We start from the raw sequence: 26,971 nt of genomic DNA on the forward strand, positions 1-26,971 counted from the left end.
CATCACTTCAGTATTCACTGAAGTTCACAGGCAGGCTTCAGGCAGAGTCTGCTTCATTTTATAACGCAATACCTTGTTTATTTGAATTACATAAAAGAGTAAAAGTAAGTTTAAACTCTCTGAACTCATAATGTTCCTATGTTCTAACTCAAGTTCTTACAAAGTAAACACTTGTTGCCCTGACAGCCTGAAAACACACACAATAAAAGGCCAGGGATTAAAAAAAAATTATTATTATAGTTTTTAACTAGTTTAGGGGATTTTGTTGTTGTCACTTCTTGGTACTTCCTGTCAAAATGTGCAATGCAGATATATTCTCTGTAATTTTATTCTTTCAAAGTTTAAGGATTACAGTACTGTTTTTAGGTTTTTTTTACTGGTCTCTATATTTGAGAGAGAAAATTATGCTTAAATTTAATTCTTTGAGCAGTGAGTTCTAAAATGTCTAACCTTCCCTGGCTGGAATAATTATCATTACTTTTATTACCATCTTCTGCGTTGTCATTCATTATTTAAAGTGGTACAATCAAATAGTAGTAGCCTTCTAGAATGTAAACTTAGCTTGTACTCACCTTAGCAGTGCCAATTTCAAGAAAAAAATAAATAAAGCAACTATTTAATATCGATGAGTGTCATTGACATTAGCGAAATATCTAAGTTTAGACATTGTGCAGATGAAGGTTGCATATTTTCAGATTGTATTTTTAATTATATCTGTAAAATAACTTAACATTTGAAAGAAATAAATACGGTTCCAAGTCTGATACAAATAGTAACGATGGAGTCAGGTGTTAGTGAGTCATGTTCATGATTGTGACTGGTAAATGTAAATGCCAAAATAAAAAGAAAAATAAATCCCTGTTCTTAATAAAAGAGAAAATAATACTTAATTGTGTATGTTAAAATTAAGTAAAGACATTTTTAGTGGAGTGAAAAACAATTGACTAAAATAGAGTAGATCAGAGGTTCCCAGACTGTGAATTGGGACCCCAAAGTGGGTCACAACTCCATTTTAATGGGGTCCAGGGCCGAAGCCTGAGCCCCACCACTCAGGGCCGAAGCCAAAGCCTGAGAGCTTTAGCCCTGGGCAGCGGGGCTCAGGTTATAGGCCCCCTACCTGGAGTTGAAGCCCTTGGGCTTCAGCGCTCCCCCCCGCCCCCAACTGCACAGGATGGTGGGGCTCGAGCTTTGGGCCCCTGCGTCCTGGGTAGTGGAGCTCAGGTGGGCTCAGGCTTTGGTCCCCCTTCCTGGGGTTGTGTAGTAATTGTTATTGTCAGTAATGGGTTGCAGTGCAATGAAGTTTGAGAACCATTGGAGTAGATAAAGGCAATAACACAGAGTGTGTCTGTTAGGCTACGTCCAGACTACCCGCCGTATCGGCGGGTTAAAATCGATTGCTCGGGGATCGATATATCGCGTCTCATCTAGACATGATATATCAATCCCCGAGCGCGCTTATATCGATTCCGGAACTCCATCAACCCCAACAGAGTTCCGGAATCGACAGGGAGAGCCGCGAACATCGATCCCCCGCGGGGAGGACGGGTGAGTAATCCGATCTTAGATATTCGACTTCAGCTACGTTATTCACGTAGCTGAAGTTGCGTATCTAAGATCGATTTCCCCCCGTAATGTGGACCAGCCCTTACAGAGAGAGAGCCAGTTATTGCTTCAGTGTGCGATAGCCTATTAGCTGATGCATACCTCCATGTAGAGTTCCTTGTTGAATTCTGTGTATATAGGCAGATGTCTCCTTTAATTTTATATTTTGATCAGGGTATCTAGTGGTGTTAAGCAGACAGCTATCCTGCTTATACAGCTTCTGATTTGACTGACCATTTTTTCCTTTGGTTTCTTTGGTTTCATTTTGCAGAATGATTTCTCTTCACCACTAATACACTCCCTAACATCTGATTCACTTGTGCTCCCATAAACCAAATCAGAGTAGGAAGTAGCAATAATTTCCAAGCCTTCCATGTAATAGTAAAAAAAAAAAAAAAAACTTTTATTTTTGTTTCATATGTTTTTGTTTCATTAGTTGCACAAGTATTCACTGCCTCATTGAAAAGCATTGCTGTGTTGCCTTTAAATAATATTTAATTTAATACAAATATAGTAATAAAATAAAATCTACACTATTCTTATTATATTTGATTTTTATGTTTAAAAGTTCATTTTTTTTTAATTCCCGTGTACAATGGCATCTGTACCAGCACAGCAGAGGAATATTTTATCATTTTTTTTAAAAGAAAGGCCCCTGACCATGAAAACTGTGACAATAAAGAACTATCCTTGAAAATGAACTGTGCAAATGCTTCCTCAAGTAACATTGTCCTCCAGACAATACAGAAAAAACAAACAGGATAATGGTCCTTGTGGCAGTATATCAATGGCCAGCAACTACACATCTAAGGATTTCCCGTATGCTCTGACATTACCATCGGGGACAGAAAGTTTTATTAAACAGAGTTTACCTGTTCATGACAGGAAAAACATCATCTCCACAGCTTATTTAATTGCACAAAGAGGAACTAAGGTGGATTCATGTCCTACAAATGGTGGACGTTTCAACTGTAGTTGGTTTTCTTCGTACCCCTTTATTGAATACTCAGTTGTAGAGGATTCTGTTTTTTGCTTTCCATGCCATCAGTTTGCTACTCAAAGCACAATTGGACCAGGAGAACAGTTCAACAACAGTACATTCGTTGAGCATAGCTTTAACTAATGGGAAGATTTTCATAGTTTTTTAAAACAATATGCATTCAGTTCCAGGCATACGGCAGTTTTCATTTCATGGCAAAACTAGTTGAAACTTAGGATCAGTGGTTTGAAAAGTGTTGCAGATCAACTTGTTTCCAGTTGTCAGGCTGCCATAGCTGAAAACTGCCAGCATGTTGAAACACTCTTAAAGGTATCCATGGTCTTCATGGTAAAGCTTTTCCAGGGCATGATGAAATACATAACTCTAGCAATCATGGCAATTTCATGGAAATTCTTGAGCTGGTTGCTTCCACTCAGCCCAGCCTTTTGAATAGACTAAGAAGCAAGTATTGACACTATGATCCAGTGTGCCTGGGGCAGGCGTTACTAGAAATGCCAAGGTCAGGGCAGGCTGCAAAAGGGAGAGCAGATAATCCCAAGACTGGTGGGTAACCCTGAAGTTAAACTCCCCAGCCAGTCACAAATTAATCCCCCACACTGGTTATTGAGAAGCTGAAAAAGGAAATACAGAGCCCCCTTTATTGCATTCCAGTTCTCTCGCTCTCAGTCAGCACACAGGTCCAGTACAGTGAGAAACTATTTAAACTCTGCTCACATATACAAAATGTTCTTCTGACCTCAAATGGTCAGCCATGTTACCAGGTCAGTATAGGTTTGGATCTTACTCAAAATACCACACTGCCAGATAATCCTTTAATATCTAAAACTAAAGATTTATTATAAAGAAAAAAGAACAAGAAGAAAGATGTTAAATGGTAAAGCAGTCACATACATGAACTTTGAATCTTTGTATGTATCAGGCTCCTAGGAGTATTGATGAGTTTACTGGCTTGAAAGTCCCTCTGGACCACATTCACAGCTTGGATGGGTCATTCAGTCCTTTGTTCAGAGCTTTGTTTGAACAAAGGTTACTCCAGAGGTAAGAAGCAGGACTGAAGACAAAATGGAGAAGATGCAGCTGCCTTTTGTAGTCTTTTAATAGAATATCAAGGTTGGAAGGAACCTCAGGAGGTCTAGTCCAACCCCCTGCTCAAGGTCCCCAGACAGATTTTTATCCCAGTTCCCTAAATGGCCCCCTCAAGGATTAAACTCACAACCCTGGATTTAGCAGGCCAATGCTCAAACCACTGTGCTATCCCTCCCCCCCATGTGGCTTGTGCGTCCTTTGCTCCAAACACAAGCTGCCCAGCACCTGGCCTGGAAGCCTTAGAGTTCTATCCATAGGCAGGCCCCTGCATGCCTTGCTGAGTCATAAGCTGTAGCCCTTGACCCTTTCAATGGGTTAATTGTACAGTTGATGTTTCTTGATGAGCCGTCAAGCAGGCTAGGCAGTGCTGATGCCAGACTGTCTAGGGGTGTCACCCAGAAGCATAGCATAGGTTTGAAATACAGACATATGTACATATCTATGACTTGTAATACAAAGGTGATACAAACATATGAACAAGATTATTATACATTTTTGCAGATATCTTACATGGCATATCTGGCACAACTCATTGCAATTTTACAATATTGGTATTCATAATATCCTAAAATGTCCTCCAAATTCCATATAGTGTCACAGACACTGTACCTCTCACCAGTACCAGAATGATTTAATACATTCTGCAGCAGAAGCCCTGAGAGAGCATCACTGAAGAGGTTGGACAAGTCAAGTATTTTTCTGTCCTTGTTGATGAAACTAACGATGCATCAAAAAAAAAAAGAACTCTCTCTCCTTTTATGCTACTATCGAAAAGGAATCATTCAGGAATGAGTTCTGGGCTGCTTCCACATGGAAAATCTAAGGGCTTGTCTACATCAGAAAGTTGCAGCGCTGGTGAGGGAGTTACAGCGCTGCAACTTAGGAGGTGTACACATCTGCAGGGCACCACCAGCGCTGCAACTCCCTGTTTGCAGCGCTGGCCGTACTCCCGTTTTGTCTCGGGTGTAGAGGATCCAGCGCTGGTGATCCAGCGCTGGTAATCAAGTATAGACACTTACCAGCGCTTTTCTTGACCTCCGTGGAATAAGCAGGTATCCCAGCATACCTGAGGAAGCCTCTGGTAATCAAGCTGGTCTCCTTCCCCGGCTTGCTCTCGCGTTCCCCGAACCCCGAGCAAGCAGGTCTCCTTCCCTGCGGTTTGCAGGGTGGTTCCGGGAACGCGAGAGCAAACCGGGGAAGGAGACCAGCTTCGCCGCGGTTTGCTCTCGCGTTCCGCGAACCACCCTGCAAACCGCAGGGAAGGAGACCTGCTTGCTCGGGTTCGGGGAACGCGAGAGCAAACCGGGGAAGGAGACCAGCTTCGCCGCGGTTTGCTCTCGCGTTCCGCGAACCACCCTGCAAACCGCAGGGAAGGAGACCTGCTTGCTCGGGTTCGGGGAACGCGAGAGCAAACCGGGGAAGGAGACCAGCTTCGCCGCGGTTTGCTCTCGCGTTCCGCGAACCACCCTGCAAACCGCAGGGAAGGAGACCTGCTTGCTCGGCGGTTCGGGGAACGCAAGAGCAAACCGGGGAAGGAGACCAGCTTCGCCGCGGTTTGCTCTCGCGTTCCGCGAACCACCCTGCAAACCGCAGGGAAGGAGACCTGCTTGCTCGGCGGTTCGGGGAACGCGAGAGCAAACCGGGGAAGGAGACCAGCTTCGCCGCGGTTTGCTCTCGCGTTCCCCGAACAAGCAGGTCTCCTTCCCTGCGGTTTGCACGGTGGTTCGCGGAACGCGAGAGCAAACCGCGGCGAAGCTGGTCTCCTTTCCCGGTTTCCTCTCGCGTTCCCCGAACCCGAGCAAGCAGGTCTCCTTCCCTGCGGTTTGCAGGGTGGTTCGCGGAACGCGAGAGCAAACCGCGGCGAAGCTGGTCTCCTTTCCCGGTTTGCTCTCGCGTTCCCCGAAACCCCTTGAAGCCGCCCAACAGCGCTGCAGTGTGGCCACATCTAACACCACTTGCAGCGCTGGTTGCTGTAAGTGTGGCCACTCTGCAGCGCTGGCCCTATACAGCTGTACTAATACAGCTGTAACAACCAGCGCTGCAAAATTTTAGATGTAGACATGGCCTAAATGTTGAATATGTTTAAAAATGATTATTGAAGAACTACAGCATTAGAAGCTTGATATTAATTATATTGTTGTTCAGTGCTATGATGGAGCTTCTATCTGGGTGAGCATTTAACAGGAGTACAAGCTCAAATTCAGGAAAGGATTATGCCTGCCCTTTATGTGCACTGCCATGCTCGCAGGCTTAATCTTGTCATTGTAGATACATATTGCAGCATCACCCAGTATCAGGAAGTCTTTGCATTTGCCAAGGAACTGTACGTCTTCTTTAGCAGTAGTTACAAGCACCATGAACTGTTTAAGGCACAGCAGGAGCTAGGCCAGAAGGTACTTGAGCTAGGTACAGTACGTGAGACTCACTGGTCATAGCAGTGTGACTCCCTCTGAAAAATGCATGCAAGTTATGGCACTGTAGTGGAAACAGTGGAAGCAATTTCAGTTCAGAGAGCTGATGGACCATCAGTTAGCTCTGCGAAGGGCTTGATGGTAAGGCTAAGGAGCTATCCCTTTCTGTTAAATCTCTTGGTTTTGGAAAGAATATTCAAAATTTTGAATAGTGCTTTAGAAGAATTGCAGAATAAAAAATTGTATTTATCAAGTGCCATGGAATTAGTAGCAAGCAATGTTACTATTCTTCAATAAATAAGAACATCTGAAAGCAAATGGAAAGAACTATGTGATGAAGCTGAGATCATTGCCAAGGAACTTGAAATTGCTAGTCTGGGTCAGGCAGTTGGAACTGATCAGCACAGCAATACAAAAAAATGGCAAGAAGATCTAACAAAGTATCCTCCAATCTGGCCTTGTTGTTTGTTTCTAGTACACTGAGTCAGTCATTGACACATGATGTTCCCAAGAGCACTCAAAAACTATAAAATCTGATTTCTACTATCCTGTTCTGGACAGAATTGTTGCTGAGCTTGATAGAGGATTCACCTTCAACTCCAGTTTACTTTCTGCACTAACGGCTTGTGACCCAAAAAGTGAAAATGTTCTTGATTATGAGAAATTGACAATAATTGCAGATCAGTATGGATCAACAGGCATCAATTTTTGTGATCTGGATGCAGAAGTTGAAGTTGCCAAGAAGCACATTGCACCAATAAAATTGACTTCAATTTCTGAATTCTGGAATTTTCTCAGTGACATTCCAATGGGTTACCAGTCTTTTCTGTCTAGTGTAGATATTGTGTTGAGCCTTCCAGTCTCTACAGTATCATGTGAAAGGTTCTTCTCAGTGCTCAAGAAAGTAAAGGACTATTTAAGATCCACAATGGGAGATGAATGCTTAAGTGACTTGGTAATTTTAGTCTGTGAATGTGAAGCTTCAGAACACCTGGATATCAACAAGGCCATTAACAATTTTTCCAAGATGAGGCCATGCCATTATCCATTATATTAGCTCATATCTGGAGTGGTATTGATTGTTTTTAATAATTTATTTACCTTTAAACATTCCTGGAATAAATTGTCTCATTCTCCTATTCATAATTTGAACATAAGACATTAAAAAAAATTGCAGGGGCAAGCAGAGTTTATTTATTTTTATTTATCTCCACTAAAGATAGAATACAAAGTGTCAAACTTGTGTTTCTGAGATCTGTGTTAAGGCTCCAGAACTGATACCTCAAGGCTTGGGATTGGGAACATTTGCTAAATTTACCTAAAATATGGTTTTAATTGGTGTTTATGTATAGTTGGTGTTTATGTATGTATATTTTTCTTTCTTTATATAGGAATTAGATAATTTCTAAATTATCTGCAAAAAAGCTAGTTTTCGGGTGTCTAAGTAACCCCTGAAATCATGGTTAAATTCACACCCCACCCCCCAAATCTGAAGTGGCATCCCAGGAGGCAAGGGATCCTCTAGCTAAATAACTTGTGTGTGTGTGTGTGTGTGTGTGTGTGTGTATATATATATATATATATATATATATATACACACACACACACACACACATACATACACACACACACCCCTACCTTAGACACATACTGCTTTTGAAATCATAATTTAGTCAGTTATTCTCCACATTCATCATAAACAATTTGATCTCTGCCAAAAAGAGACAGTAGAATTGTTCAAATCTGTCAGCTGTTTCCCAACTTGACAGCCTCCTTCATAGCTAGATTTGTTGGCCCAAATTGCTGTAACCACCTCTTCTCCTGGACACACTCATTATTAGAGACTGAAGTAGTGGGAGGGGGCTAGTGAAAAGGAGGGGTTTCAGCTAAACTGTGCTGACAAAACAAGGTTGCACCTTCATTAAAAAAAAAAAGAGGGCACGGTCTGGATTTGACAAGCCTTTTGTGGTTTTCCATTGCCAGAAATCTGCTGCACTCATCTGTAGATGAATCACAATGGAACTCATGTTGCCAAACATTGTGTAGCTCAGCAGTTTTGGGAACAAGGAGGAAGTTTAATGCATCTTTTGCAGGAGATGGGGAAAGAGTTGGAATGTGGGGGAGCATGGAGGTGTGTAGCACTTGTTACGACTTGCCAGGGAGAAGAGTCTCTGTGTTGCTAATCATAGTAGTCTATTGGGCAGAGAAGGCAGGAAAAGCATTAATCCTTATCTGCACTTTTGCTTCTCCTGTACGAAGCCCCACTCACCGCATTACCTTTATTCTGCCTATGGCTAAGGATGGCGCTGTACCTGAGCTCCTCAAACTCCCATATCACCTTATACCCTGCTCCTGCTTACATACTTACAACTTGAAATCGCTGCTACCCTGGGACATTGCCACACAACCTCACTGCTGCCTTCCCCATTCCCAAGCCGCTACTTTCTCTTTCGCCACTAAGGCCTTGTCTACACTACAAAGTTGCAGCGCTGGTGAGGGGGTTACAGCGCTGCAACTTAGGATGTGTACACACCTGCAGGGCATTACCAGCGCTGCAACTCCTTGTTTGCAGCGCTGGCCGTACACCCGGTCGTGCCTCGGGTGTAGAGGATCCAGCGCTGGATCACCAGCGCTGGTCATCAGGTGTAGACACTCACCAGCGTTTTTGTTGACCTCCGTGGAATAAGCAGGTATCCCCGCGGTGTGCTCTGGCGTTCCCCGACCCCCCCTCCAAGCAGGTCTCCTTCCCCGCGGTTTGCTCTGGCGTTCCCCGACCCCCCCTCCAAGCAGGTATCCAGCCCCGCGGTGTGCTCTGACGTTCCCCGACCCCCCCTCCAAGCAGGTCTCCTTCCCCGCGGTTTGCTCTGGCGTTCCCCGACCCCCCCTCCAAGCAGGTCTCCTTCCCCGCGGTGTGCTCTGGCGTTCCCCGACCCCCCCTCCAAGCAGGTCTCCTTCCCCGCGGTGTGCTCTGGCGTTCCCCGACCCCCCCTCCAAGCAGGTCTCCTTCCCCGTGGTGTGCAACAGCGCTGCAGCATGGCCACATCTAACACCACTTGCAGCGCTGGTTGCTGTAAGTGTGGCCACTCTGCAGTGCTGGCCCTATACAGCTGTACTAATACAGCTGTAACAACCAGCGCTGCAAAATTGTAGATGTAGACATACCCTAAGATTACTACCTATGCTGTGTTGTGTGCTACCTCCCCGTCCTCCCCACGCACACTTAAAGAAAACTAAAAGGGAATTCACAACACACAACTCTTACTAACTTAGTCAATCTAATAAATAATAGTAATAACTAATGAATTTCCAGTCAACACGATAAGTAAAATAAACCCAGACTCTTTAACTGTGTGACGAATTTCCTTTCACTTTTAATACAAATCCACTTGCATTCAGTTGGTCAAAATATACTCAGATTCTGTCCTTGGAGATTATTATTTTATTGAAAGATACAATGTCAGTTTGAAAGTGTGTAATGTGTTATTCGGACCTTAAAAAATTTTGAGGTCATAATTATGATTCATACATTTTAAAGCCAGAAGGGGATTCCCGTGATCTTCTAATCTAATCTCCTTCATAACACAGACCATAGAATGTCACCAATAATTCCTGGATCAAGCCCATAATTTCTGGCTAAGTTGCAGAATATGTTATGCAGGACATCCAATCTTGATGTAAAGACTTCAAAGGATGGATAATCCATGACATCCCTAGAAAAGCTGTTCCAATGATTAATTATCCTTATGTTAAAATTTTTAACCTTATTTCTAGTCTGAATTTGTCTAGCTTCAGCTTCCAGAGATTAGATTTTTGTTATGCTTTTGTCCACTAAAAAATCTTCTACTGTTAGAAATTTTGTCCATGTAGGTATTTACAGACTTCGATGACATCATCTCTTAACCGTCTATAGGATAAACCAAGTAAACTCCTTAAATCTCTCACTATAAGACAGGTTTTCCAGATATCAGATAATTGAACGTGCATGTTTGAGTGAGATTTTTGTGTGTGTATAATGCATATAATATGTCATATGTTCCAGATAAAGGAATGGGGATACCTGTTAACGTCATCTATTCATTCTAAATTGCCAACTGAAATTATTTTAGTAGATTAAGAGCTGTAATAGGTTGCTCTTACTGCTGTAGTACTCCTCTGGCATCAGGGCACTATATTGCAGGGGACTTTGCCTCTTGTATCTCTGTCCCACCCCCCTCTCCCCCATGTGACCACTTTCTTGGCCCCACAGTGGCCTGTCTGTGTCTTTTCCCAACAGTCTTTATCTGGGTGTTTTGTGGCCTAGCCCTCCGGCCAAGTGACATAAAAGTTCACTCCTCTTCCAGGGGTAATAAGAGTCCAACTATGAGTCCAGCTAATAATTCTTCTGTCCCTCTTAGGCCTCTCTGAATTATCTTCTGCTTTTGCCTATACTGCTAGATCCTGCAGAATTTCTCCTAAGCTGTTTTTTCTCCAGCACGTTTTCCCCCAGGGACTTTGGCAGTTTACCTCAGGGATTTCTCTGTTCTTTGCAGGCCTGTCTTGCTCCCTTTGATTCTTTTCCAGCCTAATTTTCCCAGGCCTTTCTCAAAGAGGGAACTCTTCTTGTTCCTGTCTCCTGGGTCTTCTCCCTGACTGAATTCAGCTGTTTAAATAATCCTCTCTCTGATTCTCCACAGCTGGGGTTGGTCATTCTGACTAAACTCCATCAGACCCAGCCAGGATTACTAATTACCACTACATTTCTAGATCACCAGTGAGACTGAGAGATACTGGTGACAAGGCCCAAATTTGCAAGCTCTCCATGTGCAGAACTCCCACTTAATATCTGAAGAGTTTGAAGGTTAAGGCTTCAACCGATTCTGTGTCATGTAATATGATTTTGTGAACTGAGCATTTACCGCTATAGAGAATATTAAATATATCCTTCCACAAGACCCCACAGGATTTAGATAGTTCTGGGGACTTTTTGACCTAATCCTCACCCTTCAAGTAGCTATTCAACCATACTTCATGCAGTACCTCATTTGAGGAGATCTATTGCAGCACTTTAGCTTCACATAGAAGGGCTAGATGCCACTGATGTTTAAGCTTCTTGTTTTGTGCCATTTTCTTCTTGTCGTCCAGATCAGACTGTCAGAAAACCGAGGAGATTTGTGTGGACAGTTAGGAGGAAGCCGTCATTTGGGATTCAGAACTTCAGTGGCTATGTGTAGAGGAGAATGGCTCACCAGAGCCTTAATTATTTGACCTGTAGGTGGAGTGCTGCTGACTTTTACCATGTTTTGGAATTTGATGGGCTCCCTGGGAATTTGTGTGCAGACTAGGATCATGAGTTGTTTGGTTACTAGAGAATTTTCACCACTGCCTTAGTGAGGTAATAGTGTATCCAAAGCAGTGGCTGCATTGTGGTCTCTTCTGTATCGATATGTAATCCAGGCTCTAGGTTCAAGGTGTGACCAGCTGTGTAGGTTGATCAGAGGTGCCCTATGAAAGTCCTGGGAAAACAACTGAGGAAATTTTTGTTTCCTTATTAATAGGGATAAGTAAGTGTTTACTCTTAAAAAATGGTATTGTGACTAAGGCACTGACATTGGTGTAGTGTTACAAAAATGATAGCTTGAATAAAAATATATTTTTCAGAATACGAAGTTGGAGTAGTAATACCACATCTGCAGAGGAGGAGGAGGATAATTCAGATTAATTTCTCATCAGTTTTCTCAATGGAAGCTGTAAACAGTAGGAACAAATTTTAAGCTTATGGTTGCATGAAAAGCAAAGCATCCAGAAAATGCTGTAACCATGGGTTTAAAAGAATGAGCTTTGGTACCGCAAAGCATATGTACACTAAATTATTGGTGTAGTATTTAGCATATGTATTGCTAAATTAAGCATATGTATGCTAAATTATTGGTGTGAAGACCCGCTAAGTCAATGGCAAAGCACTGTCCTGTTGACTCTGGTACTGCAGCTTCCTGAGAAGAGTAAGGTAAGTTGGCAGGAGAGCATCTCCCATCGACACAGAGTGTTGTAGACACTGTGGTAAATTGACGTAAGCTACGTCAACTTCAGTTACGTTATTCACATAACTGAAGTAGCGGAACTTAGGTTGACTTAGTGTGGTAATATAGACAAGGCCTATGATTTGAGCATCTCATTTCCTGGAGTTCTAACTGTTCCTCCTAGTGGCTGCTCCAGCTAGCAAGGCTGTCTCCACAACTCTTTAAGTAAAGAGAGGCAGAGCTCCTTCCTGGTCAGTCAGCCCTGAACTGAGCCAGGCTGTCTCCTTTTGTTCCTCCAGGCTTGGCAGTGGCCATAGCCTTGCCCAGCTATACCTAGCTGAGCTAAAAGGTTCTCCTTAACTCCTCCTTTATTGGTATGGAGCTCCTCTGACCCATCACAGGAAGTGACTCACATTTGCCATGTGGCTTACATAATGAACAGTGCTCCATTCCCAGCTTTGCCACTGACTGGACTTACTAATACTTCCTACATAAGGAACAGTGTGAAGTAAGCAAATATCATTATTCTCATTTAAAAATGAGGATTATAATCCAATTTGAAAACAGCAGCTGCCTAAAGTTATACAGTAAGTCATATGAAAACCAGGATTAGCAAATAGATTTTCAAGATCATGGCCCATGGCAAATCCACACTGCCACCCAGTCAAATAACTTAATCTCTCTGTTTTGCACATCTATAAAATGGCAATGTTTCTAGAATCATAGAAATGTGGGATTGGAAGAGACTTTGATAGGTCATCAAGTTCAGTTACCTGCACTGAGGCAGGACTAAGTATTATCTAGACCAATGGTCCCCAACCTTTTTGTGTGGCGGGTGCCGGATGACCAGCCACCAAGGAGCATGGTTGCCGGACAAACAGCCATTGAAATGCTGCCGAGAAGCGGCATCATCAAGAGGCATTGCCGCTGATTTGTTCACATCTTTCCACAGTGTGGTACCAGAACTGGACATAGTACTCAAGTTGAGTCCTTATCAGTGCTGAGTAGAGTGGAAGAATTACTTCATATTTTGCTTGTAACCCTCCTGCTAATATATCCCAGAATGATGTTGCAAAACAAGTGAACAGTATTACAGTGTTGACTCATTTAGTTTTGATCCACTGTAATCCCCCAGATCATTCTTCTGCATTACTCCTTCCTAGGTAGTCATTTCCAGGTTTGTAGTTGTGCAGTTGATTGTTCCTTCCTAAGTCTAGTACTTTGCATTTGTCCTTATTAAATTTCATCCTGTTTTATTCAGACCATTTCTCCAGTTTGTCCAGATCATTTGAATTTTAATCCTATCCTCCTAAGCACTTGCAACCCCTCACAGCTTGGTATCCTCTGAAAACTTTAAATGTACTCTCTTTGCTATTATCCAAATCATTTATGAAGATGTTGAATAGAACCAGATACAGGACAGATCCTTGTGGGACCCTACTCAATATGCCCCTCCAGCTTGATTGTGAACCACTGATAACTACTTTCTGAGTACGCTTTTCCAACCAATTGTGCAACCACCTTATAGGAGGTTCATCTAAGCTATATTTCCCTAGTTTGCTTAAGAGGTCATGTGAAATAGTGTCAAAAGTCTTACTAAAGTCAAGATATATTACATATACTACTTCCCTTCTACCCACAAGGCTTGTTACCATGTCAAAAAAGGATATTAGGTTGGGTTGACACATGTTCTGGGCTGTTGACTGTTATTTATTACCTTATTTTCATCTAGGTACTTACAGATTGTTTGTTTGTTTGATTATTTACTCCTTTATCTTCCCAGGTACCAAAGTTAAGCTGACTTGTCTGTGATTCCATCAGTTGTCCTTATTCACCTTTTTCTTGATAGGTACTATAGTTGCCCTTTTCTAGTCCTCTTCGATCTCTTCTGTTCTCCACATGTTCTTAAAGATAATCAATCGCTAATGGCTCATAGATTTCTTCTGCCGGTTCCTGAAGTATTCTAGGATGCAGTTCATCAGGCCCAGTTGATATGAAGACATCTAACTTGTCTAAGTAATTCTTAACTTGTTCTTTTTCTATTTTAGCTTCAAATCCTATCCCATTTAGACTGATGTTCACTATGTTTAGTTGTCCAATTGCTGCTAATTTTTTGGGTGTAAACTAAAGCAAAAAGGCATTTAACACTTTGGCCATTGTTGCATTTAGAATTTTCTGTTGCATAGCCCTCCGGAGCCAAATGCACAGCTGGCACTCTACTTAATGGCAATATCATTCTTAAATATTTAAAATTTTCTGAATTAAAACTTCCTTTGGTTATTTAAGCAGTATTGCAATCACTTAATATTTATTGCAGTCACTTAATATGGATCTGGCCTAATAGTCTGAATTTTGTTCTATGTGTGTGTCTCATGTAGTCTTATTAGGGAGAGCAATCCTTTCATGTGCTGCTTTGTGATTCCATTTGCTGCTATTAACTGTCCTTTTCTAACTCATGTTTTTATATCAGTAGGTCTCCAACTTGTGCTTCACCTCCTGTCCAGTTTCCCTTCCCTGTACTTCTTCTCTGTTAATTTTCCTGCTCAGTTATAATGTAAATAGAGATGGCCAGAATTAGAATGGTGAATTTGGGCCAGGCTATATATTTGAATTTTCTTCATCCATGCCTATATGTACAATATTTGTTTCACATCAAATCCAAAATTAGAATGGAATATGTACCCCAGTCTGGATGCAGCCAAAATTCAAATGAACAACTGACTTTCTAAAACTTCCATCTTTCTTTGGAGCAAAGTTGCTCTAGAACAAATTGGTGCTGACTAACCCAAAACTTTATCTAAATTTAATCCAGATGCAAACATCATTTTCTTGGTCCATCTCTGTGAATCCTGTATAGTGATGAAGAAAAAACGTCATATTCTCTATTGATGGGAATGTTTCTAAGCAACAAGATTAGGGTACAAAACTGTTTTCGTTCCCTTCTTGTGTAGAATAATAGACTTTAAGGCCAGACGGGATCATCTTGTCTGACCTCTTGCACCTTGCAGGTCACAGAACCCCACTCCTGTAACAGAGCTATAACCCACTCCTGTAATAGAGCTATAACCTCTGGCTGAGTTACTGAAGTCCTCAGCATGATTTGAAGACTTCAGGTGAACAGAGAATCCACCATTTACAATAGTTTAAACCTGAAAGTGCACCCTGCTGCAGAGGTAGTCTTCTTTCCCGCTAGTTCTCATTGAGCCTCTAGTTCAGGGTTTTTCACCCAGTGGGTCGGGACCCAAAATTGGGTCACCAGAATGTTTCAAAGGGTTATGTGTCAGCTCCTGTGGCTCCTATCTCATGCTCCAGGCGCTGCAACCTTTGGGGTCCCAGTGCCGCCACTCAGGTTTGCCCCAGCCATTATTAGAATCATAGAATATCAAGGTTGGAAGGGACCTCAGGAGGTCATCTAGTCCAACCCCTTGCTCAAAGCAGGACTAATCTCCTGTCAGATTTTTACCCCAGTTCCCTAAATGGACCCCTCAAGGATTGAACTCACAACCCTGGGTTTAGCAGGCCAATGATGACAGGAGTCCAGGTAGACCAAATTTGAGTGTCACTGCAACCCCATGAACCAGGTCATGACGTCACTCAACAGATTTGGTCCAGTCAGTGGGCTGGGGCCAAACCTGAGTGGCACTACACCACCAGAGGTCGCAATGCCTGGAGCAGAGAGCCAAGTGTAGCCAGCCCCACAGCACAGGAGCTGCCACTGTGGGGTGAGTGCCAGGCAAGACCCAAGGTCCCCAGGGGGCAAGATCCAACCAAAACTACCCCAGAGCCTCTACCTCCGGACTATTTTCTGGATCATGACAGGCCATAAACATTTACAAATGGGTCCTAAATCCAAAAAGGTTGAGAACCACTGCCTGTACTAAGCCTTTGTGACTTTCTCCTTGATGCTCTTCTGGTTGTCTGATTTACATTTTTCCTTTTCCTGCCCCTGGTACCTAAGCCTACTTCCCTGCTCCTTTTGCCTATCCCTTAGCCTTTACTGTTGTTCTTGGGCCGGATCATACTCCTAAGACACATGTTGTGAGGAAGTAGAGATGGAATTGGACTTGCTGAATGACAAAGGTTTATATTTTCTCCTCCACTCCCACATTATTTGTCTGTCTCTCCCTTCTGCCCATTAGGAGTAATAATTTTCTCTCATGTACAGTTAAAAAATCTCCCTAGATTCATTTTTACTGCCATTGACATGCCACTTGGAACTTAGACCTAGCTGATTTGTTTGGAAGGAAAAAACAAATGTCTGGGCTGGATTCATCATTGTGATTACCTGTTTGCTGCACAAGCCATACAATTAATTGCCTCTTGCATGTTCTCTCTGTCTCATCTTTGCACTTTCCACACAGCCCCTTATGCCTGAAATTCCCTCTCTGCCTGATATGCCATACCTCTACCCTCTTCACCTCAAGTCTCTCCTTAAAACATATTTCCAGTAAGCCTGTGTCTCTGTAGTTCTTACCTCAGTAAGATTAACAAAATCAATTGCAGTATTTACAAATAGCACAAACTCTCAAAGCACATACTTATGTTTACCTCTGTTCCTTGTTTTTTGTTACATCTTACCCCCATCCTAAATCTTGTTGGCTGTTTAATTTGTAAGTTTGGAGCTGGAACCCTTTCTTCAGTTGTTTGTAAAGCATGTTGGCACCCCTTTGTGTACAAGGAATTGTAATATACTGAGTAATAGTCTACTTGTCCTTCCTTTTACTGATTAGTAGACTTGGCTGATTTACCTTGTTTTCCTCACTGGCGCTGATGATATGGGAGGTTCCAGAAAGCATTATGCTGTGAGTAAAAATGGAGCATATTGTGCAAATGCTAATGTGTTCTCCTAAACCAATGCTGTGCTTGGTGTTTGCACTGTAAAATGCAAACCACACATTTGCTGCGGCTGTGTGGACTGCTTTACATTGGCCAGTGATTGCTTGTTCATTTTCATTTTTTTTCTTTAATGTCTAATAATTGTGAAAGGGAGTGAGTGAGGATTTATTTTCATTGCTGAGAATGGGAAAGAACTGAGCATGATTCCACATGCAGTTGTTCAAACCACTTGCCATGTTTGGTTTTTGACCTGCAGTGAGCAGGCTGCCAAATCTGTAGGTTGTTTTCATTTTTAATAAATGCTTCTATTCGCCTATTGATAAGTTACTCTTACATACTGATTAAACCTTTCTAAGACAAACAGCTCATTTTTCCCACTTTCCACTGTGTATTTCAGAGAGGTGATTTAATTTGTATACATTGTTGCACTGACGTTCCTTTTTGGGAGCAAGGGAAGAACTGCGGAATCTTACAACTCCCATGAGCCATTCTAAAAAGAGACAGAATCTACTTTATGAATCACCGGGTTATTTTTTGAAAACCTTGTTGGATTAAAATGACTCATTGATCTGTCTTCTTTAGCTGGGGAAATGCTGTTTATAACTATCATGCCAACCATAGAACATTACAATATATGCTCTGATAACACTACATATTAGCCCTGCAAAATTGACAGATATTTTTTGTTTCTTTAGAATTCTAATTTACCTAACCCAGACACTTGGCTCCCTTGAGTCTTTAAAAATGTAAGGGAAAATCAGAAGCAAACTCCACCATAAATCAGAAATAAACAGCTATCCTATACATCAAAAAGATATCACCCTCTCCTCCTCCCTTCCAGTATTCCCCTTCAGGGGACTATTCCATCCTCTCTCTACTCTCCCCTGCCCCCAAAAGCTTTTCATCGTACCCCCAAGGGCCACAGATTTAGGTTGTTTCAGATTGGTATGTGTAAAAGCTTGAAAGTTGGCATGTTTTCACAGAAAGTGCCCTGCAAAAAACTGCTTCTCTCTCAATCAAGGAAGCTGCAACTTGGATGCCTCTGCTGATCTCAGTTGTTGCAGTATGGCATAAGGGTGTGGGTCTCTCAGGTGAGCAGACCCCAGGCCATTTAATAGGGCTTTATAGGTCAAAATTAATACCTTAAAGTGTTCCCAGAAACCCAGAGCCAGCCTGTGAAGATAATGAAGCACTGGTGAAATGTACTTAAAGTGAGATACTCTGCTTAAAAAGTAGGCTGCTGAATTCTGTACTCGCTTCAGCTTCTGAATGGATGTAAGAGTTAACTTCAAGTAGGGAACACTTTGTAACAGTCTGATAGTGAGTTGACAAAGCCATAGATAAGTGGCCAAGTCCACATCCAAAATACAAGGTCACAACTTCTTGGTTAGCCAAAAATAAAACTGCTGTAACTTGATCACTTTAACAATAACTGGGAATTCAATCAGATTCTGAGGTAGGAAATACAAGTTACAAATGGTGGCCAAATCCCTTCAGTCAGATCTTCCATTTGCTCTCCTCAGTTAATCAACGTTGCCTGTGTCTTTACTAAACGTTGGTGTTCCATCTCACCCAGTCACTGGAAAAGGCATTCTTCCACACCGCCTGAGTTGGAAGAGAGAGAAGCATAAAGCTGGGTTTCATCCTGCAGGCAGGACAACCAGTGCTTCCTTGTTCTCCTTCTAATGGCCTTGTATTCAATCCAGAACCCTGCATGAGAGTATACTGGGTGAAGAGGGGTAATTGCCCAAGACTACATCTAGGATTTCCCTGGAGATAGGAACAAAGCTGTAGAAGCACAGCCCTGTCTGCTCCCTGCACGGTTTGCACTTTGTAATCAACTGCGTCAAAGACAGTTCACTTTATAATACTGGCTTGGACACTTGTTTCTCATTGATCACCACAGATAGTCATTATGCATACCCATATTCACAGCAGTCAAGGATCTCTGACGTAACTGGATACTGTGAGGGCTGTTATAACACAACTTTTCAATAATCTTACCTACAAAGGGAAGATTAGATACAGAGCAGTGATTAGCCATATTGTCACGGTCAAAACATGGCGTCCTGAACATAGCCCATACTCGTGCTTTCTAAAGAGAAGCTGGCAGCTGCCATCTTTATGGGAAGCACTGTTGTATTAATATAGATGGAATAAACGGGCCAGAGATGTTAACATAACCCAGTCACTGTCCAACTTTAAACAGTGCTAAATATGGTTCATGGTTTGGTATACAGAGACCTCAGACTACTTAGCACCATGGCAAACACCATTTAAAATCCTTTACCCTTGTATTAAGAGAGACTGAAAAGAAGTAAAAACAGTTAAAGCATTTGAAATGTAAAATATTAAGTAAGGCTTTCATTTTTACAACATCCCCTGTTCCTGTTTGCTGGAGAGAGTTTTTTGAAGGAACCCCTCCTCCCCAACCCCCTTGTTTGACAGTCTCTTAGATGGTGTCAAAGACGGTAATAATTGTCCTATTGGGGAAAAGAGAAGAACTTAGCGGAGATGGCCTGGAGCTGCTGTTGCTGCTGCTGCTGATGGTAAAGTCTGATCTTGTTTTGTCTCAGGTGGTGGTTTGGATTCAGAGAATTAGTGGCACAGCTTAGCCTCCAAATCCATACACAGTATGACCCTGGCGCTTCAATGCATAAACAGCGTCCATAGCAGTAACAGTCTTCCGCTTCGCATGCTCGATGTAAGTAACGGCATCTCGGATCACGTTCTCCAGAAACACTTTCAGCACCCCGCGAGTCTCCTCGTAAATGAGCCCTGAAATACGCTTCACTCCCCCACGACGAGCCAAACGGCAAATAGCGGGTTTCGTAATGCCCTGGATATTATCCCTGAACACCTTCCTATGACGCTTAACGCCTTCTTTCTCGAGACCCTTGCCTCCCTTACCACGACCAGACATATTTGCTAGTTACAAACAAAGCTGTGTGTTTGGATTCAGTGGAGCCGGTAGAAGTGGTGATGTTATCTGGGTACCTGTCTCTGGCCCAGTCTGATCAGGACATCACTTAACATTAGCATGAAGAAGATCTGGTGTCCCAGGTGTCCCAAAGTCTTTCTTCAAGTATCCAGAAAGGGAGTGATGGGAAGAACAGCTCTCCCCCTCATTATTTTATCCATCAGTTAGGCCTAATATCCGACACACCAATTTTGGTCAATTAATTTCTGATTCCACATCTCTCCCTCTGCACCCTCTTTTTTTTATTTTATTTTTTTATTTTTATTTTAAACCAAGCATGATTTCAACACAGTCCTTGAATTATATCAGTGTTTCCTATTATGTTTGGACTAAATTAGTCTCTTTGTCTGGTTCTCATGCACCTGTTTGCTTTCAGTAAAGAATGTTATAATTTTTACAACTGAGCTTACAATTATGGTAAATTTGTTGGCCCAGTTATTACAACGGCACTTACAATCACTCAGTACTGGGCCCTGTACTTCCCTACTAACTTCCACCTGCAAGAAGGACATGGATCTAATGCATTGGTTGTATCATGAGGTTTTGCTAGTCCTTCCAAGAGCTCTACTGGTTAAAATTCAAGTAGTGATGATATAGCATTTGTTTTCCCCAAGATATTGGCCTGCTTCCACAGAAATGAAAAATTTGGTCCAAATTGACAATGTATAGGGAATATTTTTTTCTACTTGGTGTTCTCAGTACAAGATGAGGCTTTTATATATATAAATTCTAGAGATAGATGATGAAGGTGTAAATCAGGAATTAATAAATTAGTCTTTCCCCTTTACTTAATTGGAGAGGCTTTCAGCATTATAAATAAAAATGAAACCACCTGTGCCATATTTCTTTGTAATGGTTGTGAGCTCTGTTTACGAGCCTTGTAGGTTTGGGGAGTGAGCAACCAGATTAAACAATAAGACTGATCCACCCAGTATGTTGCTGTGTGCGTTCGTGGGGTTGGTCAACCAGCTGCATATTTTGAAAACCATAATGGTGCCAGTAAAGATGTAAACAAACGACAAACTGGAGAGAGTCCAGAGAAGAAGGACAAAAATGATAAAAGGCTTAGAAAATGTGACTTGTGAGGAAAGGTTGAAAGAATTGGGCATGTTTAGTCTAGAGAAGAGAAGGTTGAGGGGGGACATCATGGCCTTGAAATATATAAAAGCCTATTGTAAAGAGGACTGTGATCATTTGTTCTCCAAGTCCACCAAGGGTGTGGCAAGAATTAATCATCTTAGTTTGCAGCAAGGGAGAGTAGGTTAGATATTAGGAAAAATGTGCTAACCATAAGAATAGTTAAGCACTGGAACAGGTTACCAAGGAAAGTTGTGGAATCCCTGTCATTGGAGGTTTTTAAGAGCAGGTTGGAAAAACACCTGTCAGAGATGGTCTAGGACAGAGGTCGGCAACCTTTCAGAAGTGGTGTGCCAAGTCTTCATTTATTCACTCTAATTTAAGGTTTCGCGTGCCAGTGATACATTTTAATGTTTTTAGAAAGTCTCTTTCTATAAGTCTATAATATATAACTAAACTGTTGTTGTATGTAAAGTAAGTAAGGTTTTAAAAATGTTTAAGAAGCTTCATTTAAAATTAAATTAAAATGCAGAGCCCCCTGACTGGTGGCCAGGACCCAGGCAGTGTGAGTGCCACTGAAAATCAGCTTGCATGCTGCCTTCGGCACACGTGCCATAGGTTGCCTACCCCTAGTCTAGGATTAGTTAGAATCATAGAATATCAGGGTTGGAAGGGACCTAGCCCAACCCCCTGCTCAAAGCAGGACCAATCCCCAACTAAATAATTCCAGCCAGGGCTTTGTCAAGCCTGAACTTAAAAACCTCTAAGGAAGGAGATTCCAGCAGTCCCATAGGTAACCCATTCCAGTGCTTCACCACCCTCCTAGTGAAAAAGTTTTCCCTAATATCTAACCTAAACCTACCCCACTGCAACTTGAGACCATTACTCCTTGTTCTGTCATCTGGTACCGCTGAGAGCAGTCTAGATCCATCCTCTTTGGAACCCCCTTTCCGGTAGTTGAAAGCAGCTATCAAATCCCCCCTCATTCTTCTCTTCTGTAGACTAAACAATCCTGGTTCCCTCAGCCTCTCCTCATAAGTCATGTGCCCCAGCCCCCTAAACATTTTTGTTGCCCTCCGCTGGACTCTTTCCAATTTTTCCACATCCTTCTTGTAGTGTGGGGTCCAAAACTTGACACAGTACTCTAGATGAGGCCTCACCAATGCCAAATCGAGGGGAACAATCATGTCCCTCGATCTGCTGGCAGTGCTCCTACTTATACAGCCCAAAATACCATTAGCCTTCTTGGCAACAAGGGCACACAATTGACTCATATCCAGCTTCTTGTCCACTGTAACCCCTAGGTCTTTTTCTGCAGAACTGCTGCCTAGCCATTTGGTCCCTAGTCTGTAACAGTGAATGGGATTCTTCCATCCTAAGTGCAGGACTCTGCACTTGTCCTTGTTGAACTTCATCAGGTTTCTTTTGGCCCAATCCTCTAATTTGTCTAGGTCCCTCTGTATCCTGTCCCTACCTTCCAGTGTATCTACCACGCCTCCCAGTTTAGTGTCGTCTGCAAATCTGCTGAGAGTACAGTCCACGCCATCCTCCAGATCATTAATGAAGATATTGAACAAAATCGGCCCCAGGACTGACTCTTGGGGCACACCGCATGATACCAGCTGCCAACTAGATATGGAGCCATTGATCACTACCCATTGGGCCCGACGATTGAGCCAGCTTTCTATTCACCTTATAGTCCATTCATCCAGACCATACTTCTTTAACTTGCTGGCAAGAATACTGTGGGAGACCATATCAAGAGCTTTGCTAAAGTCAAGGAATAACATGTCCACTGCTTTCCCCTCATCCTCAGAGCCAGTTATCTCACCATAGAAGGCAGTTAGGTTAGTCAGGCATAACTTGCCCTTGGTGAACCATGCTGACTGTTCCTGATCACTTTCCTCTCCTCTAAGTGCTTCAAAATTGATTCCTTGAGGACCTGCTCCATGATTTTTCCAGGGACTGAGGTAACGCTGACTGACCTGTAGTTCCCCAGATCCTTCTCCTTCGCTTTTTTAAAGATGGGCACTACATTAGCCTTTTTCCAGTCATCCGGGACCTCCCCCAATCCTCACGCGTTTTCATAGATAATGTCCAATGGCTCTGCAATCACATCCACTAACTCCTTTAGCACCCTCGGATGCAGTTCATCCGGCCCCATGGACTTGTGCTTGTCCAGCTTTTTAAAATAGTCCTGAACCACTTCTTTCTCCACAGAGGGCTGGTCACCTCCTCCCCATACTGTGCTGCCCAGTGGAGCAGTCTGGAAGCTGACCTTGTTCATGAAGACAGAGGCAAAAAAAGCATTGAGTAAATTACCTTTTTCCACGTCTTCTATCACCAGGTTGCCTTCCCCATTCAGTAAAGGGCCCACACTTTCCCTGACCACCTTCTTGTTGCTAACATACCTTCATCCTGCCTCAGTGCAGGGGAATGGACTAGATGACTTCTTGAGGTCCCTTCCATCCCCACATTTCTACAATTCAGATAAAAAACACTTTATAAAAAAAATTACAAATTACAACAGTTGGAAATTTCCTTTCATGTTAATTTTAAACCTAATTTACAAACTGTGCACCCTCTTTTCCAAGGATAGCACCTGGTTGCTAATCTCATAGGTGCTTTACTGTATCTAAGATCAAAACATTAGTAAACCTGTTGAAACAGTAGCAAAGTTGTGGCAGGCTTGGCAGATGGAGGGTGTGCTAACACTGCATCACAGACTATAATCTTGAGTACATAGCATCATTTGCCTTATATAGTCTTGTAAATGGCATCATTCCAACAGTTAGTTATCTTCTGTTTTGCTTGGAAGATCATTATTTCCTATTTATCTCATAAATTTAACACACATCCTATTCCTCCTATTTAAACTCTCCCACCAAAATACAACAGTGACTTCCCTTTCTGAAAAGGAAGGGCTGGCAGCTACACCCTGAAGTTAGCATGAATTGTTTATGTAACCTTCGATCAGGAATTCATAATAGACTAAAGTATTTTTCACCAGACAAAGATTTTGTTGCATATTAGTATAACAGGTTTTGGTGACATGCTAGCTGTCAAGTGCAGCATAAACCCCTTTCAGCCATTTCATTGAAAATAGAATTGAAAGACCATACCCCCTCACCTTCCAGTACATATAAATTACATCTCTCTGGAAAACATGAAAACATTTCCCCCCAGTATTTCAGAGCAACTGCAACTGTAAAATTTGGAGTAAACAACTAGAAGAGCCCCCAGGCCATTCTGTTTTCTAGAGAACCCCAATATGTTAAGTTGAAGTAGGAACTTGCAGACTGTGCACACTGTAGGCTATAATTTGACATTTCCCTGTGTTAGTAAAATTTTTGACACACAAGATGAGTGTTGCAGAAATTGCACATGGAATAATATATTTTATCAAAGTCAGTAATATTAAACAATCACAGGTTACTTTCCAAATGGCTGATATTTGTCAGGAGAATGTCTGTCTGAGTTTACTTGACCTTTCTGGTCTAAAAAGGTTTGATTATTTTGAGGTCGAAATTTAAGTCAGCATGGAAAATTACCTCTTTCTTACAAACAGAATCTGGCTGGGACCCACTATATACATGTTCTGCAATCATCACAGTTCAGAGATTACCCCAGGTTCTGCAGACCCCTTCCCTCCTGTGTCCACAGGCAGGCACAAATTTGGAAATACTCCTTTAAAACATAAGTTTCTGTTGTAATTCTTCAGTGATCTTGATTAAATATGCCATGATCCATTTCTACTTTCCAATACTAATAAAATTATTCATGTTTTTCCCTTAATTAAAAAAAAAAGCAGATCACAGATTTATCTGAGCATTGTTAAATAATTAAGCCACTTTTTTTCCCTCTCAAAACTATAGTTTGTGTCTTTTGTCTTTTTTTTAATCCATTGCCTCATCTTTGAAGTACTGTTATAAAACTATCTGGTGAGTATTTTTCACTCTATTAGTATGTCAAGGAAGAGGAAGGACATAATTATTTTTGAAAAAGCACTATCTAGGTAGGTATAGCTTAACGAACCCAGAGTAAGTTGCAGTCCCTGCTCTGAAGAACTTACAGTCTACTGAACAGTGCTTATGAACTGACTGGTGTTTATGTAATTGCATTGCTGAACACTTTCCTAATCTGGAAGACCTATCCAGAAAGGTTTGGAAGAAGTAAACTGTGATGATTAAGCTTGTGCACACCATTGTGCCAGACAGAATATTGTACTTTCTCTGGGGAGAAAGAGAGTTTCCACAGGATGTCTGCATTTCGTAGCAAAAAATGCACTTGCAGATGTATTCTGTAGGGTTGCTTTGATGTAGAATATTAACCTGGGGACCTTATTGTCACAGGATATTACTGAAGCAAATAGTTTTGTGAGATTATTTGTCATTTGGGAATTAAGCTTTTGTGAGTGTAAGTGTGTACTTAAACTGATGTTTGGTGTGAATTTGGTCCTGATTGTTTCACCATAAGATGAATATTTTACACATTATGAACACCTCCCCACCCCCAAACTATCTGTTTCCAAGCACTACACACAAACCCGTAACAATATAAACTCCAGATATATTATAGAACATTCTATGGTAACCCATGTTAGCTAATAATTTTTTTTTCATGGAAATTTTAAAAGGTTTAACTAAAACAAGTAATATAGCCCTCCCTTGCTCTCCCTTGTAATCCATGCACACACTTCCCTCCTGACAGTCATTCCCTTTCCTCTGCACAAATCCCCCGCCCATGCAAAATGGTCAGTTAACACAAGTAGTTGCTGTCTTTTGGGTCTTCAAAAGCTGCGAGTGAAGTCTGTGGGAGTTATTGTAATAATGTTTTACACTCAATTTACAGTGGCATAAATATCTATACAAGATGAAGGGCACTGGAGGGAGAATTGGGCACATAGAACTTGGTATATGGTTTTTCAATTAGATAATTTTTTATTGAAATTATTGCTGATTTCTATTTAAAAAGAAAAGCTCAATCCATCCTGTAAACTTTGCCAGTCACATGGTCTGACTTCTGTTAAGTTTCCGTAACCAAAGGAAATTTCAGAAACTTTTGTTCCTTTATAATGGCCAAAGTCTGTAAAAGGACAGAAACTTAGAAATGGGGCATTATGGCACATTATCTCAAGTTAAAGGCTGTGTTAAGTTTTCTGATTCAGAATTGGCATCAACCCTCTACTGCAGTTGCACAATTTCTTACTACTTTATAGTGTAGAAAACAGGATATGCTTGGTAAAAAGAGATCTCCTGTAGGGCACCTCATATATTTTAGAATAGGATTTTTTTCATGTTAGGAAATTATTTTTTTATGTGTAATCTGCACATTTTAGGACCTGTACACTTTACTGAAATATCTTAGATTTACAGGACAGTTCAATAATGTCACAGAAAAAGTTGCATCTGAATGTAAGGTTTTTATCCACAGTGTATTAAGTGCTTTGTACAATCTATTTTAAAAATGGTTTGATATAGGTCATTCACCATTGATCTTCAGTGACATTTCCACAATCTAAAAGCTGTTCTCTGTTGCTCAGTTTCATCCCATGACTCCTAATTTATCCTACCTTGGATTACTTTAAACAAAAATGTACTGTAGTGTTCATTGTATTTTAATTCTTTATTTTATCCTTTGCACTAAGGGCCAGATGTACAAATATATTTAGGTGTGTAAAAATGCAGATAAAGCCTCATGGGATTTAGGAAAGCACCGAAGCAGGTTAAGTGCCTAATTCCCATTAACTAGGTACCAATGGGAGTTAGGCATCTACCCTGTTTAAGCTTTTCTGTTAACTCCACAGGGCACGTATATTGCCATCCTTAGGCAAATCTGACCCCAGCTGACAATCATACTTCCAAGTAGCATTTCAGGTAATATTAATATAGCTCCGCAAGTTAGGGTGTTGACTCGAGTGTCTTTTCACTTGTCAAGAACATTGCTTTCCTACTTAGGAGTATTATTAAGCAAATTTGGCTAG

The 26,971-nt window shown here is 41.7% G+C and overlaps 2 protein-coding genes across 10 annotated transcripts in view; one reads left to right on the forward strand and one right to left on the reverse strand.

Moving 5' to 3' along the window:
* WDR89 (WD repeat domain 89) overlaps positions 1–26,971 on the forward strand; it is an 88,939-nt gene that overhangs the window by 59,899 nt on the left and 2,069 nt on the right. The window contains exon 1 of one of the 9 annotated variants that reach the window (XM_050952683.1): positions 19,554–19,635. The exons of 7 other annotated variants lie outside the window; for them this stretch is intronic. The gene's annotated coding sequence lies outside the window, so the exon portion shown is untranslated. Of the gene's footprint in view, positions 1–19,553; positions 19,636–24,870; positions 24,930–26,971 lie in introns of those variants that run through there. One more of the 9 variants, XM_050952679.1, reaches the window with a different exon arrangement.
* Positions 19,543–21,325, reverse strand: LOC127050980 (histone H4-like). The gene has a single exon (XM_050952770.1). It carries the CDS (start codon positions 19,852–19,854, stop codon positions 19,543–19,545), a length of 312 nt encoding a protein of 103 aa, XP_050808727.1. The 5' UTR covers positions 19,855–21,325.

This window comes from Gopherus flavomarginatus, chromosome 5, assembly GCF_025201925.1.
Source record: "Gopherus flavomarginatus isolate rGopFla2 chromosome 5, rGopFla2.mat.asm, whole genome shotgun sequence".
Taxonomy (NCBI): domain Eukaryota; kingdom Metazoa; phylum Chordata; order Testudines; family Testudinidae; genus Gopherus; species Gopherus flavomarginatus.

Excerpts from the sequence above, each read along its gene's own strand:
- LOC127050980 (XM_050952770.1), bottom strand. The coding sequence starts at position 19,854 with ATGTCTGGTCGTGGTAAGGGAGGCAAGGGTCTCGAGAAAGAAGGCGTT.